The 18,481-nt window shown below is 44.2% G+C and overlaps 1 protein-coding gene across 1 annotated transcript in view; it reads right to left on the bottom strand.

Annotated features, from left to right (window-relative positions):
- The window catches only part of b3gat1b (beta-1,3-glucuronyltransferase 1 (glucuronosyltransferase P) b), a gene marked incomplete at both ends in the record, with an annotated part of 47,140 nt that extends 29,246 nt beyond the window's left edge, over positions 1–17,894 (bottom strand). Inside the window, 2 exons of the mRNA XM_080549624.1 lie at positions 16,778–17,289; positions 17,783–17,894. Of these exons, the coding sequence (XP_080405750.1) occupies positions 16,778–17,289; positions 17,783–17,894 (624 nt within the window). The remainder of the gene's footprint in view (positions 1–16,777; positions 17,290–17,782) is intronic.
- Positions 17,895–18,481: the final 587 nt, after the last annotated feature.

Below are 18,481 nucleotides of genomic sequence, written 5' to 3'. Positions count from 1 at the left end.
CTACATTGGCTCCCTTATTCAAAAAGGCCTTTGACTGTTGAACTGTGTTCATTCTTGTGATTTATTTTGTGTTTTTATACTATATTTTTTAACTTATTGGGCCAGTTTCACAGACAAGGCTTAAGCCTAGTCCTGGACTAAATCACAGTTTCAATGTAAAATCTCCATTGAAGATGCTTTTTAGTCTAGGATTAGTCTTAAGCCTTGTCTGTGAAACCAGCCCATTATGGTTTAGGCTGTTTTTTTGTTTTTTTTTACTCTGTAGCATTCTGTAGCCTGCTGTGTACCCAGGCTTGAGACAGGGTTTTATATTGTAGTATATACATATTTATATATATTATAGATATTTTTAAAACGTTACATTTACAGAAGATTCCTTGTTTGTAGCCCCTCTAAGTTGTAATGAGATCTGCCCCAATTACTGCACCCTGACAATATTTTTGTTTAGAATAAGGTTGGTAATTTAATGTCGAACTAGATGTATTCCTCTATTTCAGAGACCCATCAGCAGTAAGTGTAAGTCCACTGCTCTGATGATGGACAGCATCATCCACTGCTCTGATGATGACTCCAACTCAAACCTGGTGTCACCCCAAAACCTGGACTCATGGAAAACTTTGTTGAGGGCGGCAGAAATCAGAAAACATATCCCAATTTTGGACCACACCTACCACCGGACTCCATACACCTACAGCTTTCACTGCCTTGTGGGCTAAATAAATGTAACTGTCCATGGGTTTGACCTTTCATGGGTTTGACCTGTCCATGGGTTTGACCCTCCGCCTCAGTGTCCTGCATTCGGGTCCACTCCCATACAGAACATAGGCTAACACACATTTTAAACAACAGCAGTCCACACTTTAAGAGGGGATAAGGTATTAAACTAAACAAGGTCCAACAAGGTCTATCACATCAAATAATAATCTAGGGATGTATAGTAATTCATTACTGGCTTTATCCAATCTGTGGTCCCAATGTTCTTTAAATATATGCAAATGAACGCATATTTTAAGTAGATAATGCAACATTTGCATATTTAAACAGAACATTTCTGAAAACATGTCATATAAAAAATTATTGTCTCAATGTAAGTAATCAACTGGGGAAGTTTCATGGTGATATCTGTTAGGTAAAAAAAGTCAAAAAGTCCCCAGCCATATTTTTCTCCCCTTAGCGTGAGTCGCACGTAGCTGTGCTGTGGTTGTGATAGAGACATGAGCCCAGGGGCCTCATTTATAGAAAGTACTCAGATTATACAATTTCAACTTGAGTCAATTTGACCGTGGAAACGATCGTAGCTCTACGTCGGGTATTGACCTTGGTTATGCAGAGTTATTACAGGCATGTGAGCCGCACTGCCTATACTGTAATTCATGCGAAGTGAACGTGACTCGTAATACAATTAACTATGTTGTTATCAGCCGAGAAAATGAATTTCATTCAAGATTGAAAGGGAACTGATGTTTATGATTGTATTTCAGTCTTCCTTTATATTCCTCTGGAGCTGTCAAGGCAACGCCATCTCCCCTTCAACATGCCTAATGCGCTAAATTATACTGGATTTTTCTCCGGTGTCAGGGAGTGAGCAACCATATTTTCAATGTCACCTGATAAGAATAAGACCATTATTTTATTACAGTATACGCATTTGCTGGTTAGTTGTCATCAGCACTCAAGTTGAGGGGGATGACCATCCTGAAATAAAAACGGTCAAAATCATCCACCTTCTAAAACTGCCATCCCCCCTTTCCATCCCTTATGTCATTTTATCAATGAACGTGGTATTACTGCTGTTTCAACATTTAGTTGTGCGCATATTGAGTAAAATACTGTGGGCGAGGGGGGGGGGGCACGCACTGATATTTTTACCAAGTCACTGACACTGAAGTCACTGACACTGGGGATGCTAAAATTGTCCTCATATCATATGATAAGAAGCCACCCTTCTCTGCCCTCTCTACAAAGCTCATTCTCAAGTATATTTGGTATTTATAGACTTACGTACGTACGCAATTTCAAACAAGCGCAGCCCGTTTTATAAATAATGCTTACGTCCGTTTAGAAAAATTTGCTTACGTGCAAGTCAAAGATGAATGAGTGAATGAATCCTTTAATGACCACACGACCGAGGTCGGGGGAATTTGTTTTCGGTACAGGTGGAAAAGCTCAAACAGCAGTGTCAAAAAACATACACACATTGCACATAACTATCACATGGACATGTACAAGACAAGACAAGACAAGCTGGCGTCCGCATGGTGACTGCCGCTTCTGTTTCCCGGTCCTGTCTTTTTGTGTCCTGTCCTAAAGTGTCTATGGTTTCTTGTTTTCGGCGTCTACCTTGTTTTGTGTGCCCGTCTTCCCCCGGAGGTCTCCGCTTTTTGTTTTTCTTGTTTTCTTTTCCAAGTATTTTTTCACTTTGTTTTGTTTGATTTTTTCGCCGACCTCCGTTGCCTTCCCCCCCGCCATCTCCCGCCTCTCACCGCCTCCACTGCCGGACTGCAGTGCTCGCCGCCTCCACTACCGGACTACAGTATTCACCGCCTCCACTACCGGACTACAGTATTCACCGCCTCCACTACCGGACTGCAGTATTCACCGCCTCATCGTTCCTGTCCCCCGGCTCTGTGTTGCGGACCGACCCGCTGCGCGCCGCTCTCAGACATCGCTAGCCTGGCCGTGCTGTGCTACTACCCTCGTCCCGGGAGGTAGTGTTAGGGATTTGTATTAAATACTGTGTGTTCATTTAAATAATATGTGACTGGGATCAGTTGAAGTCTCACAGAGTCATGGAAGAGCGGTTCTGCTTTTGAGCGACGTGGGGGGAAGGGGCTCCTGACTGGGAGAGGGTGTTGTGGTTCAAACCGCCTGTAGATTGCTTATTTTTACCTATGTGCTAACAACCATTTTGTACCTGCTGTTATGATATTCTGTTTTCCTATACTCATTTTATACTATCATAACTAATGATTGATGATGGGTCTATTCTTCAATATTGTGTTTTGACTAGTTGGTCGAGTCCCAAGTCATGGGAATCTGTGGGCCTGGCAACAGTGATGTTTACACAAGCGATCCTGATAAGGACATAGAACTTACAGACCTGAATGTGTGTGTGTCTAACGTCGTGCTAGGCTGTTCAGGATACCGTTGCAGACAGAGTGTCCAAACACTCCCACCATGACAAACGACCGGGGGGTCAGAAGAAGAAGATAACACACTCGCACGGACACCGAAAGGAGTATTCCGATATAAAACAGACGTTTACCATAAAACCTAGCAGAGAGGGACAGCCCAGCCCAAAATGTTAAGAAAAATAGATAAAGACTGTGGTCCCAGGCGAAGCGGGGCTCTTGTCCGGTGAAGCTTCGGCAGTGAACCAGCTATTCTGGTCTGCGGAGGTGAAGCTAGATAAGACCCCTTTCCATGGAATGAAATGCTATTGTATGCTGATGTTATTGTTTGCCGATGTGCTCGAATAAATATTCTCTTAAAGAACAGTTCAGTAGTGGTGCCGAATATTTGATTGGATCATTTTATCTTAGAAGTTATATCAAGGACGTCTCGTTGAGATTAAACGAACTCGCTTGTAAGTGACGACTCAATTAAATCAATTCTGGAGAAGTTGATCACCTTACAGTAGCCACCACTCCCTCCCCGGTTCGGGGGTTGCCATCTCCGCAGGTGAGTGTCAGTCCTTCCCAACCTTCACTCACTACTGCGGGATTTGGTTGCTGGCATGGCACGGCTAGGCTGACCGGCACTGCCTGTCGTTTTGCCCTGGACTCCCGGCCATCTCACCTGCCCCCCACCTCCCCCTGCCCTTCTCTCGTCTCACCTATACTGCCACTGACCTACACTCACTGAACCACAACCATCGCCTCACTGCTGCTGCTGCCACCGCCGCCACCAAGGCAGGCATTTTCCGCCGCCGCCGCTACATCCATCGAGGCTCCCAACAACATCGACACCGGACTCTACACCACCCCCGGCCCCCTCCCCCTTCCCCGTTCGCTGACTCTGTGTTCCATGTTACTTGTTGTTGTTACTTGTTGTTTTTGTGTTTCCCCATGTGTATCCTATATTGTCAGCGTCTTTGAGCCTCGGAAAAGCGCTATATAAATTGAATAAATTATTATTATTATTATTATTATTAAGAACATAGTCAATATTTACAATTTTGACGTTCAAGTACTTTTTTATAAATGAGGCCCCAGATGTTCTTTATGCGCATGAGTCCCTGATTACGTAGAGACCAACCCTGAGTCAATCAGAACTTCCTACGCTGAGCTATGGTAACTGTTACGGGTCTACTTAGATCGATGCCATCGGCTATCGACTTGTTTGGTTGTTTCTGCATGACCCGTATGAGAGGTGCTTGTTCCCTCCACTTTGATATTACATGGCTGACCTTGATACACGTCTCTGTCATCATTGCTTAAGTGAAGAGAACTGATTGAGACGCCGTATCTAGAAAAGAGACCCCTGTGGACAATTATTAGAAAGACTATTACTGTGTGGAATATTGGATTACCCCCGAGGTCGTATTGTGTCGTGTCCGGTTTTGTTTGTTATCTGTTATATGTCAAAATACTGAATGGGAAGGAACACCCTGCAAACCAACGTGCAGGCTGTTCAGTACCCCCACGGACCACGCCACGAAACATCGGAGCCAGGTAAGCCATTTCCCCCTGCTTAACATCTACATGGGTGCTGACAGCTAACCCTGAGCTAAGCTAAACACCTGTGTCCGGCCTCGGCCCTGTGTGGGAACGAGCCCATTGGATTTCAATGTACGCACATTGCTGTTGGGTCGTGACATAATTCAGAATCAGAATCAGAATCAGAAGACTTTATTGCCATTAGTGTTGTTCCGATACCGATACTGGTATCGGCATGGCCACCGATACGCACAAAAATGCTGGTATCGGTATCGGCGAGTACTAACAATATAACACCCGATACCAAACTTTCACTATCGCGGAAAAACAAACACGTAACTGTGGTTGTCGAGGAGAGGAGCGGTGGAGCAGCGAGGCTCACCTCAGGTAACCTGCTGTCCCTTCCAGCTGCTCAGAGCCCAAGCTAAGCTATGCTACCGGGGCAACGTTCGGAAAGTCCCCCTGAGAGCGCCGGAGCGCACACTGGGCTCCGACGTCATAAACGGACCGAGGAATCCGATTGGACAAGAGGCGTTCTACGAGTGCCGATCAGTTTCCCAGAGCGACTTTTACCAACGCAGCCCTCAGACATAGACTACGCCACTCCGCTTAAAGCGATACAACCCACAGCCAAGATAGGACACATTTTACAGGAAAAACATATCGACCTTAATCGATATTTATTTCGGTTGCACAGTCTAGCACCGCCACCGGCGTGCTGGAGAGAGTTCAAATAATAATAATAATGTCCGCGCGGCCGCTTCTCCGAGTCCCGCCCAGCTGTTCCCCTTTCGGGATAGTTCTCGGCTCCGTCTCCGCGCCACACCCACTTTCGGGATCTGCTGTTGTGGCTCTCCGTGTGTCTCTCTCTCCGTCTCTCTCTCTCCGTCTCTCTCTCTCTCTCTCTCTCTCTCTCTCTCTCTCTCTCTCTCTCTCTCTCTCTCTGTCTGTCTGTCTGTCTGTCTGTCTGTCTGTCTGTCTGTCTGTCTCCGTGCGGCAGGTACTTCCTGCCTCCTTCCTTCTCCCGAGGAGAAGTTTTCTCTATGTTTGTTTGAATTGTTTACATATGCAGAACACAGAACACACATGCATTAGTGGTGCAGGAAGGCCTACTGTCACAGCGGAGTGTGTGCGACGCGCTGGCCAATGGGAGAAAGATCATCGGCCACTTCAAGCATTCCCCACTGGCCACTTCACGTCTGCAAACTGTACAGACTGAACTTGGAATGCCTAAAAAAAAAAAAAAAAACGCAGTGGTATCGGATCGGTACTCGGTATCGGCAAGTACTGCACGGTCAGGTATCGGTATCGGTATCGGGATCAAAAAATGGTATCGGAACAACACTAATTGCCATGACATGTAAACATGTTAGGAATTTGGTTTGGGACAGTGGAGCACGGTTTACAGCAGGACAGGTGCAAGACAGGACAAGACAGTGCAAACCAACATCATACTGCAAGAGTCATAAATAATATAAATATAAGAAGTGCAAAGATCAAGTGTTCAAGTGTTCATGTCCAGACAGTCCAAAGCTCTCTGGGTGGGGGTGGTAGATAGATTGGGGGCTCGTCTGGGATTGAATGATTTGTGAATGTGTTTGTTTGATAACTAAGAGAGTTAACCGCATTAGCTTTAGGCTAGGGAGCAATAGGCTAGCTAAACACCAATGCTAGTCCTATTAGCTAAGTTAGGGTTAACTACGTTTTTTACTACCAAGTGTTTGGTTTGGGGAAGTGAAAGCACAGGAGTCACATTTGGCTTGGTAAATGATATTCACCGCCAGGAATTAGATAGAGGGGCGTATGTCATTAAAAGCAGGTTAGCTGTTTGTGTCAAGTAGCTAACGCAAACCAACAGTTTCGGGTTACATTCATTTGAATCTATCGCTTAGGATAAAGCAGCAGCTAATAGACAGTGTAGGAATGCAATGTAAACAACGTCAGTAGCTAATTACTGTGTTTCGGTGGTTCAGCTTTGTTGTTGTTATTGATATTAAACAGTAGTCTTGTGTATCACGCTGTAGGTGCGAGCGTGGTCTGTGTTATTATATCATTGTGTATTATATCAGTATGGCAGGTACACAGATTGATATATCACAGGGTGTAGGGGATTTGATGCGTGATCAGTTTAGGAGGTTAACCAAGGAGCAGTTAATTGAACTAGCTGGAGTAGAGGATATAGAACTAGCGAAAGATATCCGTAAACCGGCAATTGTGGCACTGTTGACTCAGGTTTTGCACTTGGAGGACATGTGGTCAGAGCAAAGACAGATTATAGAGACTGAGCGGCAGAACGAGAAAGAGGACAGGGTTCACAGGGAAGCAATGGTTAAAGAGGAAAGGGTTCATAGGGAAGCTATGGCTAAGCTAGAAGTAGATAGAGCAGCCATCGCAGCTAAGGAGACTACCCATAACAAAGGCTTAGGAATTGAGTTGGATAGGGCCTGTAGGTTCATCCCTCCATTTGAAGAAGACAATGTGGATGTTTTCTTTGAAATGTTTGAAAAGATTGCTAAAGACAGTGAGTGGCCAGAGGATAAACGGTGTCTCTTGGTCCAAAGTGTACTGACAGGGAAAGCTCAGAGAGCAGTAGCTGCTCTAGACTGCAGGATAGGCCTTGAATATGGTTCTCTCAGGAAAGCAGTATTAGAGGCATATGGCAGAGTACCTGAAGCCTATAGGCATAGGTTTAGGGAAGTACGAAGACGGCAAGCTGGCGAGTCTTACCTAGATCTATGGCGAAAACAGGAGGGTTAATTCCAGTGAGGTATGGGACTTTTCTGAACTAAGAGACTTGATAGTGTTGGAGCAATTCAAAACCAGCGTTCCTAAGGTGGTGGAGATCTACCTAAACGAACGTGAGGTGAAATCTCCACGACAAGCTGCAGAGTTGGCGGATAATTATGAGGTTATCCATAGTAGTCGGTTTACTAACCCGATTGGCAGGAGACGGCCTCTTGAATCACAGCCAATCGACAGGGGCGCACCGCGACCTGACCGGTTCATAGGCCAGAGGTGGGGCGGTGCCCAGCCATCCAGTCGTAGTTACGCTTCCCCCTTAGAAATACGGTGTTTCCGTTGTCATAAGGTGGGGCATAAGAAGACTGAGTGTCCTACTTTGAGGTCAAGGGAGAGCTCAGGTCGACCGGTGGCAGTGGCACTGGTGACTTCTGACAGGTGCACTGATAATGACCTAGAGGGGTACAAAGGTTTCACCTCTAGCGGGGCAGTGTCATTGTCTCAGGAGGGTCCCCAGGTGCCCATAACCATCCTGCGTGATACAGGGGCAATTCAAACACTGTTGTGTCAGGGAGTGGTGGATCTTCCACTGGCTTCATTTACAGGCAGATTTGTAATAGTTCATGGAGTGGGTGATGGTTATGTGAGTGTTGTGTTGCCCCAGACCCAGTACTCTAAGACCAGACTAAACCAGTTTGTGGCTATTGTGTCCCCTTTTCACCTTTGTGTAACTAGGAGAAAGTGGGGGCCGATTTCCCCCTTAACCTTCATCCCCCATCATCTTCCTCAATGTACAAGTCCACACCCATTGCTCATGATTGGTCTAAACCTCACCTGAGGGCGGACCCCTTACCTGAAGGTACCTGATTGTATAAATACTGAGATGAAATGAATGATCTGGACTTTACGAGGAACTTTCACTGTTAAGACTTGTCTGACGTGCTTGTAAACTTCCTCCTTCTGCAGAAGAATATTAAATATCTTTTCTTATACATCTTGAAACGAAACAGGCTGCCATTATTGAATAATTTACTCTAACAACAGACAGTTATGAAAATGATAAACTGTACAGTATGTCTCCCAATCCCTTCAGATTTGTTGGAGCTGAGGGTTTTTCTTCACAGTGGGTTTACCCAAGTTCCATGCAAAAGTGATAAGATATTATGATATGTGTAGCCTATGTACAGTTATGAATGATACACTGCACAGTATGTACCTATCAAGTTGTGTGGTGCATGCATAGCTACCGCAGCAAAGTCATTGCAGTAACCTACGTTTGATTATGCCTGTACTCATCAACGAATATTATATAACAAACGGATATTTATAATATTGTATAGAATGTTTTTTTTGTATATAATGTTGTTGTATAATGTTTTTTCTGAGTGGGGCAGTCCCACTCATAGTTTTCATGTTATTGGACTGATATAGTGAAGACAGACAGGAAAGTAAGGAGAAGAAGGGCCAACAGTGTGCACGACCACGGTGCTAGACCACTGGACCACGTCAGGCCACCAGTATATTGATAATTGATAATAAGATATTGATAATGTATTTCGCTGCCGCAGAAAGTCAATCAAAATCGTGTGAAATTATGTGCGTTGTGCATTGAATGACACTATTTACTGCGCTGTCAATTTTCAAATAATGCAATAGGATATATATATGAATTACAGAAACACATCATCATGAATGGAAACACGCAAGAGCATGTATTTGACGGGGCTGGCAGGCCGGCGTGAAGTTCACTACAAATAAACACGACAGGCTTGTGCATCTCTGTGAAGCTCATAATTATAATAACACAATATTGCAATATTTATTACTATTATTTTTGTATAATAATAAACAACCATCATTCGTCAGTAATGAAAACTCACAACTTTTGACATCACAACAATGTCAACACAATCACAACAGAATCTTGTTTTATCCAATCAGGTTTTATATTTTGATTATGACATCATGTCTTTCAACATTGTCACACTTTTCATTACACACATTAGCGGCATCAAAAATGATGGGCTGGGCGTGCGAGGGAGCGTGCTTATTCTGGCAGATTGTGAAATATTAAAACCAATAACATTCTGAATGATTTATAATTTCTCTCCTTTCTTTCATGTATTTTCTTTCAGCTCTTTTCACTAATATAGGTGAAACTAACTGTAACAGGTTGCGGCACATGAACGCTCCGTGCAGGTACGCGCTCCTGTGAGATCATTCAAGTTTCAAGTTTATTTGTCATTATACCAAATACAATTATTTATTGTAATCAAAATAAAAAGAATGAACATATTCAGCCATTCCATATAATCACATATAACAAGCCCTGTGAGCAGTTGCAGGGGCTGACAGGCTGACGTTACCGGCGAAGTTCACGACAAATAAACAGACTTTATCACTGTGAAGCTCATAATTATGATAATACAATATTGCAATATTTATTACTATTCTTTTTTAATAATGATAATCAACTTTCATTCGTTAGTAAAGCACACGCCGTGCGAGTTTTGTCGCACTGTCAAATTGTGTGCTTTGTCCCATTCAAAATGAATGGAATCGAATTTTCGGCGTGCGATTAAAATCGGGGCCATGTGTGTTGAGATGCGATGTTCTCATAGACTTCCATTCAAACTTCAAAATGGAATGTTGACGCGCAACAGAAATCGCACGCTGTGTGCATTGGCCTTAAGTCTTTTTTCTGCACTTAAGATCAGGCAATCACTACATTTATTTGGGGGGGGGAGGTTCCTAGAATCATTAAAGTTATTTTGCAGAGACCAAGGAACTGTGGCGGCCTTGCAATTCTTAATTTTATGCACTATTACTGCAGCCAACATTAAAAAAAAGATTGCTGGCTGAAAACCCCAGAGAATATTTGGTGTAGCCTAGAGGAGCAGTCATGCTACTCATCTTCCTTGTCTGCACTGGTTTACTCCTGTCTTCCCCTATCTCCCTCCTGCCACTCCTCAAACCCTTTGGTGCTGTCCACTCTAAAGATATGGATACAGTTCCGCCGTCACTTAAAGTTTTTTTCAACATCAATTCTGGGGCCTATTAGTAATAATCATTTATTCAAATGTAACCGGTAGAAAAACAATCATGTGCGCTTTATTCTCACTCTCTGCATGTGTACTGAGTTGACAACAACATTCATTCACTCATCTCTGTCCCAATTATATCACGTCATATCACCCGCTAAGCAGCCTGGGTGATTGTGTAAACACACAAAAAAAGTACTCTGTTACTTTGCAGCAGTGATGTTATATATATGTTGTTATATATATATATATGTTGTTATATATAGATGTTATATATATATGTGATATATATATCAGTTTTGACATCTTGAATGTTGTTTTTTTGTTTCACACATTAAAAGTGGTGTTTTTACAGAATTCAAGGAAAATGTTGTTTTTATTAAAAAATATATGTTTTGTGTTGATCCGAAAAATGATCCGATCCGTGACTCAAAATCCGTGACACGATCCGATCCGTGAGTTAGGTGATCCGTTACACCCCTATGGGTCGGTGATTATCTCTTCCACACCGATAACAACCTTGCTTTGCTTTGTCCGATGCATACTGCGTTTTGGGTGCACGTCTTGCACTTCTTGAGTCATGTACCTTCTGGCGTTCTGAGTGCTCCGACAGCTTCATAGTGTCCTTGTGGGCAAGCTCGAGTCCCAGGGCAATATCACAGGCTTTCTTGAATGTCAGATCCTTTTCTGTCAAAAGCCGTCTGTGATAGGCTTCACCTGTGAGACCACACACAAACTGATCTCGGAGAGCATCATTCAGAAACTGGCCAAACTCACATGAACTAGCTAACCGTTTTAAGGCCAGGATGTAGTCTGCCAGTGCTTCACCTTGGTTCTGGTGACACTTATAGAATCTGAAGCGTTCAGCAATTATAATGGGCTTAGGCTTGAAATTGTCTTATAGTGCTTTAGTAAGCTCAGCATAAGACAGTTCCACACATTTCTTTGGCTCTGCAAGACTTTTCAGCAGCCTATATTTAGTTGGGCCCAAAACACTGATAAACACATTTGCTTTCTTCACATTTTCTATTTCATTTGCAGCCAGCCAACTCTCAAAACGTTCCAGATAAGACTCAAAATCCTCCTTTGTTGAATCAAAGTCAGGTACTTTTCCAATAGTAGTCTTTTTTTTTTTTTTTTTTTTTTTTTTAAAATATATTGCCTTGTAGAAACGATTTACCTGAATATGAATGAATGAATGAATGGTCTTTATTCAGTAGTGTTCACTTTCGCCAACAGAAGGCAGCAGAGCCCATCAAAGCCATGACTTCATCGCTATGCCGCGGCAAGGTTGCTTGCTGACTTGTTGCTAGCCGCACTCACTTCTTGACAAAAACGGCGCAGGTTCCTTATTTCTTCTAGTTCACTTGGTCAGTTTTCAAGTTCAAGTTTTTTTCTTTTCAAGAATTGTAATGTTTTTACGATATCATCAACTCGTCGCCACTGTATTCTTAATAAGGATGCACGGACACAGACTCAAGGTAAGTGTGACTTTACTCGTCAACTTCAAGGTACGGAATCCCGTAAAGGACATACAGTGCGCATGACATAGAATAGGTAGATTAGTCTGCTATTACACTCGTCTACTACACCCCCCTTATTCTCTGCCTGGCTGAAGGATGTGATGTCGTTCTTGCACCTAGAAAAAAATTGGCTTATGTTAAACTCTTTTCTCCACTCATGCTTCTCATCAAATAAAACAAAAAAACAACAAAAATACAGCCTACTAAGTGATTTGATTCTAGGCTTTTACCTTGTGTTACTCGTAGTTGTGTGTTAGCTGTTTTGAGTAACTATTCCATACTTATTGAGAGACTTGAAAACTGGGTTGGCCTCTCAGGTCCGGTCTTAAACTGGTTCAGGACTTACCTGGCTGACCGAGATTACTTTGTAGCCCTTGGTGACCATAAGTCAAAAAATTATAGCACAACCTGTGGAGTTCCCCAGGGGTCCATTTTAGGACCTTTGCTTTTTAGCCTATACATGCTACCCCTCAGTTCTGTTATCAAGAAGCATAGCGTTAACTACCACAGCTATGCTGACGACACTCAGCTTTATATCTCAGTAACTCCCAACGACTACAAGATGATCGACCACCTGATAGACTGTATTGCCGATATTAATATTTGGATGACACAAAACTTTCTCCAACTCAATCAAGAAAAAACAGAGGTATTGATCATTGGCGAGAAAACTGGGAGAGAGAAATTATCTGCACACTTGAAAACACTAGCTCTTAACACTAAGTGTCAGGCCAGGAATCTTGGTGTCATAATTGACCCAGATCTAAATTTTGAAACTCATATTAATAACACTATTAAAACATCCTTCTACCATCTAAGAAACATCACTAAGGTACAATCATTTCTCTCCCAGGCAGACACTGAAAAATTAATGCATGCGTTTGTTACTAGTAGGCTAGATTACTGTAATGCTCTCCTGACAGGTCTCCCCAAAAAAATGATAAATAGACTACAAATGGTTCAAAATGCTGCTGCTCGTGTCCTTACTAGGACCAAACGGAGAGCGCACATCACACCTGTCTTGAGATCACTACACTGGCTCCCTGTCAGTCATAGAATAGACTTTAAGATCCTTTTACTAGTTTATAAATCACTTCACTGTGATGCACCCAATTACATGGTGGACATGCTCATAAGATACACACCAGCTAGACCCCTACGGTCTAGTGGCACGGAACTTTTAATAGTGCCAGAGGCTAGGACAAAGAGATTTGGAGGATCAGCTTTTAGCATATATGCTCCTAGATTGTGGAACACCCTACCTGAGGGCCTGAGGTTGTCTAAAACTCAGGACATTTTTAAGCGTGACCTCAAAACCTACTTATATGTCGCCTTTTGATACTAAGGGAGACATTGGACATTATAGAACTAGGATCACTAGGCCATTACACCATACTCGTGTTTTTGAGATTTGTGTTGACAGGAAAATGGACCCGGGTGCTGATGAGGCACTGTCAGCTCCAAATAGCACCTAGAGCAGTACTGGAACCGGTACAAGGGTGTACCAGGACCACCATCAGGTTGTATTGCTGTCATCTTTATTGTCTCTATTGTGTTGTTGCATCATAACTGTGCTTAAGTTTCTCTTTTGGCAGGACCTGTGACCATACTGGATGCAGAACGATGCAAATACAACACAAAATGTATGGACAGTGTGTACGCCGATAATATGCAAGGAATTTTTCCTGGATACATGGTGTACAGGTTTTTGCCCTTGCTTGCTTGCTTTGTGCCGGTGGTCCTGGCCTCCCCTGGGGGACCGCTGGGTACTGGTAAGCAAACTGGCTAGTAGTCGCTCTATTGGTAGAGGGCTGCAAGGGAATTTTTCCTGGCTACATAGTATACAGGTTTTTTACTTTTGCCTGCTCGCGGCTCTGTCAGTATTGATTGATTGATTGACTGATTGACTGAACATTTTCATTGTGTAAAGCGCATTGAGTTGCATCTTGTAAGAAATGCGCTATACAAATAAAATTTGATTTGATTTGATGATTTAACTATTAGTTTAAGGTAAACTATTAGCCTACAAACCGCTCGGGTTTGAAGCCTAATAGCCCTCAATTTGCATTGGGAGGGGTCTTGGACACCTCTCCAGCTATTAAAGCCAGTGCCTAGTGACCTACATTTGGACTTAGTGAGTACACCTGTCCGGTCGTTAGGTGATCTTAGTTGGGAGGGGCTGCAAGCCTGTAGCAATTACTGAACCTCCATTAATATCCGGACGGTCAGAGAGCGACAGCCTTTGTGACAGACTCCTTGACAACAAGACAAAGGAGTCTATCTGTGGGAGTCCACCGAGGAATGCCTGAGAGGAAGGCCAGGGCACTAAGAATACTATGTATCTTCTCTTCCATTTTGATTGAGGCTATTGATCTCAGCTTATGCTTCGTTCATATCCCTCAATTTCCTCGCTCTCACTGAGACCTGGATCTCACCTGAAAACACAGCTACACCAGCAGCCCTCTCTGACGCCTACTCCTTTTCTAATTCCCCTAGACCCTCTGGCCGAGGGGGAGGCACAGGACTCCTCATCTCGCCTAGGTGGTCACATACTGTCCTTCCCCTGTCACACCTGTCAATATCCTCCTTTGAATTCCATGCTGTTTCTGTCTCCTGCCTTGTCAAAATTCACATTGTTGTCATCTATCGCCCTTCCTAGGAGAGATGGATGTCCTTCTCAGCTCCTTCCCTGATGATGGCACTCCGCTCGTACTACTGGGTGACTTCAGCATCCAGTCAGAGAAGCTTCTCTCATCTGGATACTTGACCTTCTCCTCTCCTTCGACCTTACCCTGTCCCGCTCTCCTCCGACTCATATGGCAGGCAATCAGCTCGACCTTGTCTTCACCAGATCCTCCCATACCTTCAACCTTACTGTTACCCCTCTTCCGTTTTCTGATCATCACTTTGTATCCTTCTCCTTCACCCTCAAAACCAACGTGTCAGTCTCTAACCACTTTATACCCTCTCGTCGCAACCTACGTACCCTGTCCCGTACCACCCTCTATTTTCCTGTCTTATCCTCCCTACCCTCTGTTGAATCCTTCTCCCTTCTATCCATCATTCATTCATTCATTCATTAATAAAGACCATTCATTCATTCATTCATTCACTCCACCATTCAGCATCCTCCACCCTCCTGTCCGCTCTTACCTCATCCTTCGACGCCCTCTGTCCCCTAACCTTGAAGCCAGCACGATCCTCTCCACTGGCTTCCTGGCTCTCTGAAACGCTACATGCTTGTAGAATAGAGCTCAGGAAATGGAGAAAAAACTCTCTGATGACCTAAACCTCTATCACTCACCTCTCCAACTACGCCTGCTCTGCATCAGCTGCTAAAGCATCCTACTATAATTCCAAAATACATTCTTCTGCCTCTAATCCCAGAAAACTGTTCTCCACATTCTCCACAGTCCTCAACCCACTTACTCCCCTTCCTCCTTCCTCCCCGTCTGCCAATGACTTTGTCACCTACTTCGAAAAAAAGGTTGATGACATTAGCAGCACCTTTTCCCCTCCTCCTACCAACGCTGCTAACACCCCTTCCAGACTCTCTGCTCGACACTCGGTCTCTGGCTTATCATATTTTCCCCCCCTCTCCCCTGATGAGATTCTCACACTGATCACATCCAAGTGGGCAACCACATGCCCTCTCGATCCCATCCCCTCCCCTCTTCTCCAATCCATTTCCTCTGATATCCTTCCTTACCATACCACCGTAATCAACTCCTCCTTATCCGCTGGATCTGTCCCAGCTGCCTTCAAGATAGCCAGAGTCAAGCCTCTCCTCAAGAAACCTACCCTTGACCCGTCCTCTGTCCACAACTACAGACCGGTATCCTTTCTTCCTTTATAACATCAGAAGGTACGACCATTCCTCACCAAAGAAGCAGGGCAACTCTTGTCACTGGTCATCTCCCGCCTTGACTACTGCAACGCACTCCTGGCCAGGCTCCCCGCCTCCGCCATCAGACCTCTGCAGCTCATCCAGAATGCTGCTGCCCGTCTGGTGTTCAATCTCCCCAAATGTTCTCATGTTACCCCCCCCTCCATCGCACCCTGCACTGGCTCCCGATAGCAGCTCGCATCAGATTCAAGATCCTGGTGCTTGCCTACCAGGCTCAAAACGGACAGCCCATGCCTACGTGCAGGCAATGGTCACCCCCCAAACATGCCCGCTCACTCCGCTCCTCCACCTCTGCTGGCCGACTGGCCCACCACCTCTACGCCAACACGGCAGTCACGCTGCCCGGTCACGTCTCTTCACTATACTGGCTCCCCGCTGTCGGAATGAGCTTCCCACGGCTGTCAGAACGGCAGAGTCACTCCCCATCTTCCGCCAGAGACTGAAGACCCATCTCTTCAGGTTACACCTTAACTGCTCCTCTTGAGACATCTACTACCCCCCCAGCACTGTGCCTCCTGAGACACCTGCTTCCCCCTATACTGTGTCTCCTAAGAGTTCTACTTCCCCCCCTTGTACTGTTTCTCCTGTGTCAAAAAAAAAGAAGAAAATCTTTCTTTCTGCTTCTATCATGACGACTGCCAATGGCCCCTGGCCTGAGCTACTCTTCCTACTACGACTGGTGAATTGATGATTCACTTGCTTAGTCAAATGTATCGATTGTAAGTCACTTTGGAATAAGGCGTCTGCTAAATGCCAAAAATGTAAAATGTAAAAAAAGAGACACTAGTCTGGAGGATTTGCACATTCTGTAATGATTAGATTAGATTAGATTCAACCATGCAATAGCTACAGTGAAATGGAAACAGTAATGTGCTGCACAACATGAGCATCCCTCTCCATTTGACTCACCTCTTCAAACAGCTCCAGACTATATGCGTTGTCATCATCTGCAAAGTAGACAATCCCTGGCTGGCTGTTGTTGAGGCTGAAGGTTTCTCTGAGCCAGCGCAGGGCCAGGTTCCTCTGCATGGTTCCCCGGGGTATCCTGGGGTCCCGCGTGTCCCCTCTGAGTTTGTAGTTCCTGGGCGTTTCCACGTTGAGGTGTGTGTAGTTAAGGCCTGTGTCCCGTAGCAGCCAGGTGACCAGTGAGGTCCTCCTTTGGGAGTCCTCCACCAGGATCCAGTGTAGGTTGGGCACGTGGAGGAAGGTGTTAGCCATCCGGGTTAGCTCCGCCTTCTGTACCGGCCTGCTGTAGGTGGGTGTGATGATGTGGATCGTGGGCAGCACATCTGACCAGGGTGGGGGACGGCTGTAGACGTACTCGGTTCGCACCACCTCCACAATGTCCTTGTTCTCTGTTGAGCAGGACTCCTTGAGGGTGAAGGTGTTTCTGGAGTCTTGTCGACTCTCATGCCTTTCATCTAGGACAGTGGACATGTAAGAAAGCCTTGTTTATAGCAACAAACTATGTAGACAAGCTTCATAGAGTGAGTGAAGATTTTCCAGTGGACTCCTCCCCTGTTTTGCTATATTTCCTAATAATTAATGTAATGATCATTATCTTATGCAATTAAATGAATTAAAATAGATGTCAAACTATTTTGAGCCGTTTTAAGTCAGCATCCCATTATATGGATTATGAAATCATGCGGGTGAATCATTTTCTGCTGATTCCACTCTCGCTAAAAGGGACCTCATGCCACAGCATCACTTAATGACATTTTTAAAATATCACTTAAAAGTTAACGAAATTAATACTCATAAAAACATTACAAGTAAACAATACTGTACATGACATTAATAACTAATTGCAGTGTAAGAAAAACATATTGTACTATATAGGTTCAGTGGTAACCCCCCCCCCCCACACACACACACACCACCTCCACCACCACCACCACCAGGGACCTTTACCCTTCTGAGGAGCTAGCAGAGGGGCAAGGGCACTCTGATGCCAAACAGTGATGAGAAGCGTCCAAGGCAATACAATCAACACAATTGCAAGTATTTCTCGTCTCTTCGGCATCTCCAGGGTCAGACCTCATTACCTATAACACACCATAGAGAGGGACATTAACAAACTGTGGAAGATACTGTTTTATCTTAACAAATCCATCAACAATGTGTTCAAACAATGTTCAAGCTAAAGATATAATCAGATCTTGTTGGCTATGTAGAGTACTATGGAGTACTCTACATAGCCAACAAGTCATCATAATCATCGAAACTAAAGATTTTTAAAAACTCATTTAATCAGCTTATACTGCGGATGGTGCTACAGTGTTGATATTTCAAGAGAGCTTTGCTTTGAAGAAGGTGCTTGAGACCAGCAACTAGAGTATACCCATCTATGGGTAGGCCTACGTTGACACTCATGTTGTTTTTGCACTTTGTTTTTGCATTAAAGCAACTATAAGACCATATCACTTGGTCAATGACAGGTGTTAGTCTTGGAGGCCTTCTGATACAGTAAAAGGCTATTTTACAGAGTAAATTATTTGAGTTATTTTTCAGAGTGAATGACATAACGGTATAGAGAGAGATTGTGCAATCGTCCACCATTCAAAGGTCTATATTTAGTCTGCTGTTAAGAGCCAGTGAATGAAGGGACTG

Source organism: Nansenia antarctica (assembly GCF_963989245.1).
Source record: "Nansenia antarctica genome assembly, chromosome: 20".
NCBI lineage: Eukaryota > Metazoa > Chordata > Actinopteri > Argentiniformes > Microstomatidae > Nansenia > Nansenia antarctica.
Note: the sequence above shows the minus strand (reverse complement) of the source record. Positions and strands in the feature narration are given on the sequence as shown.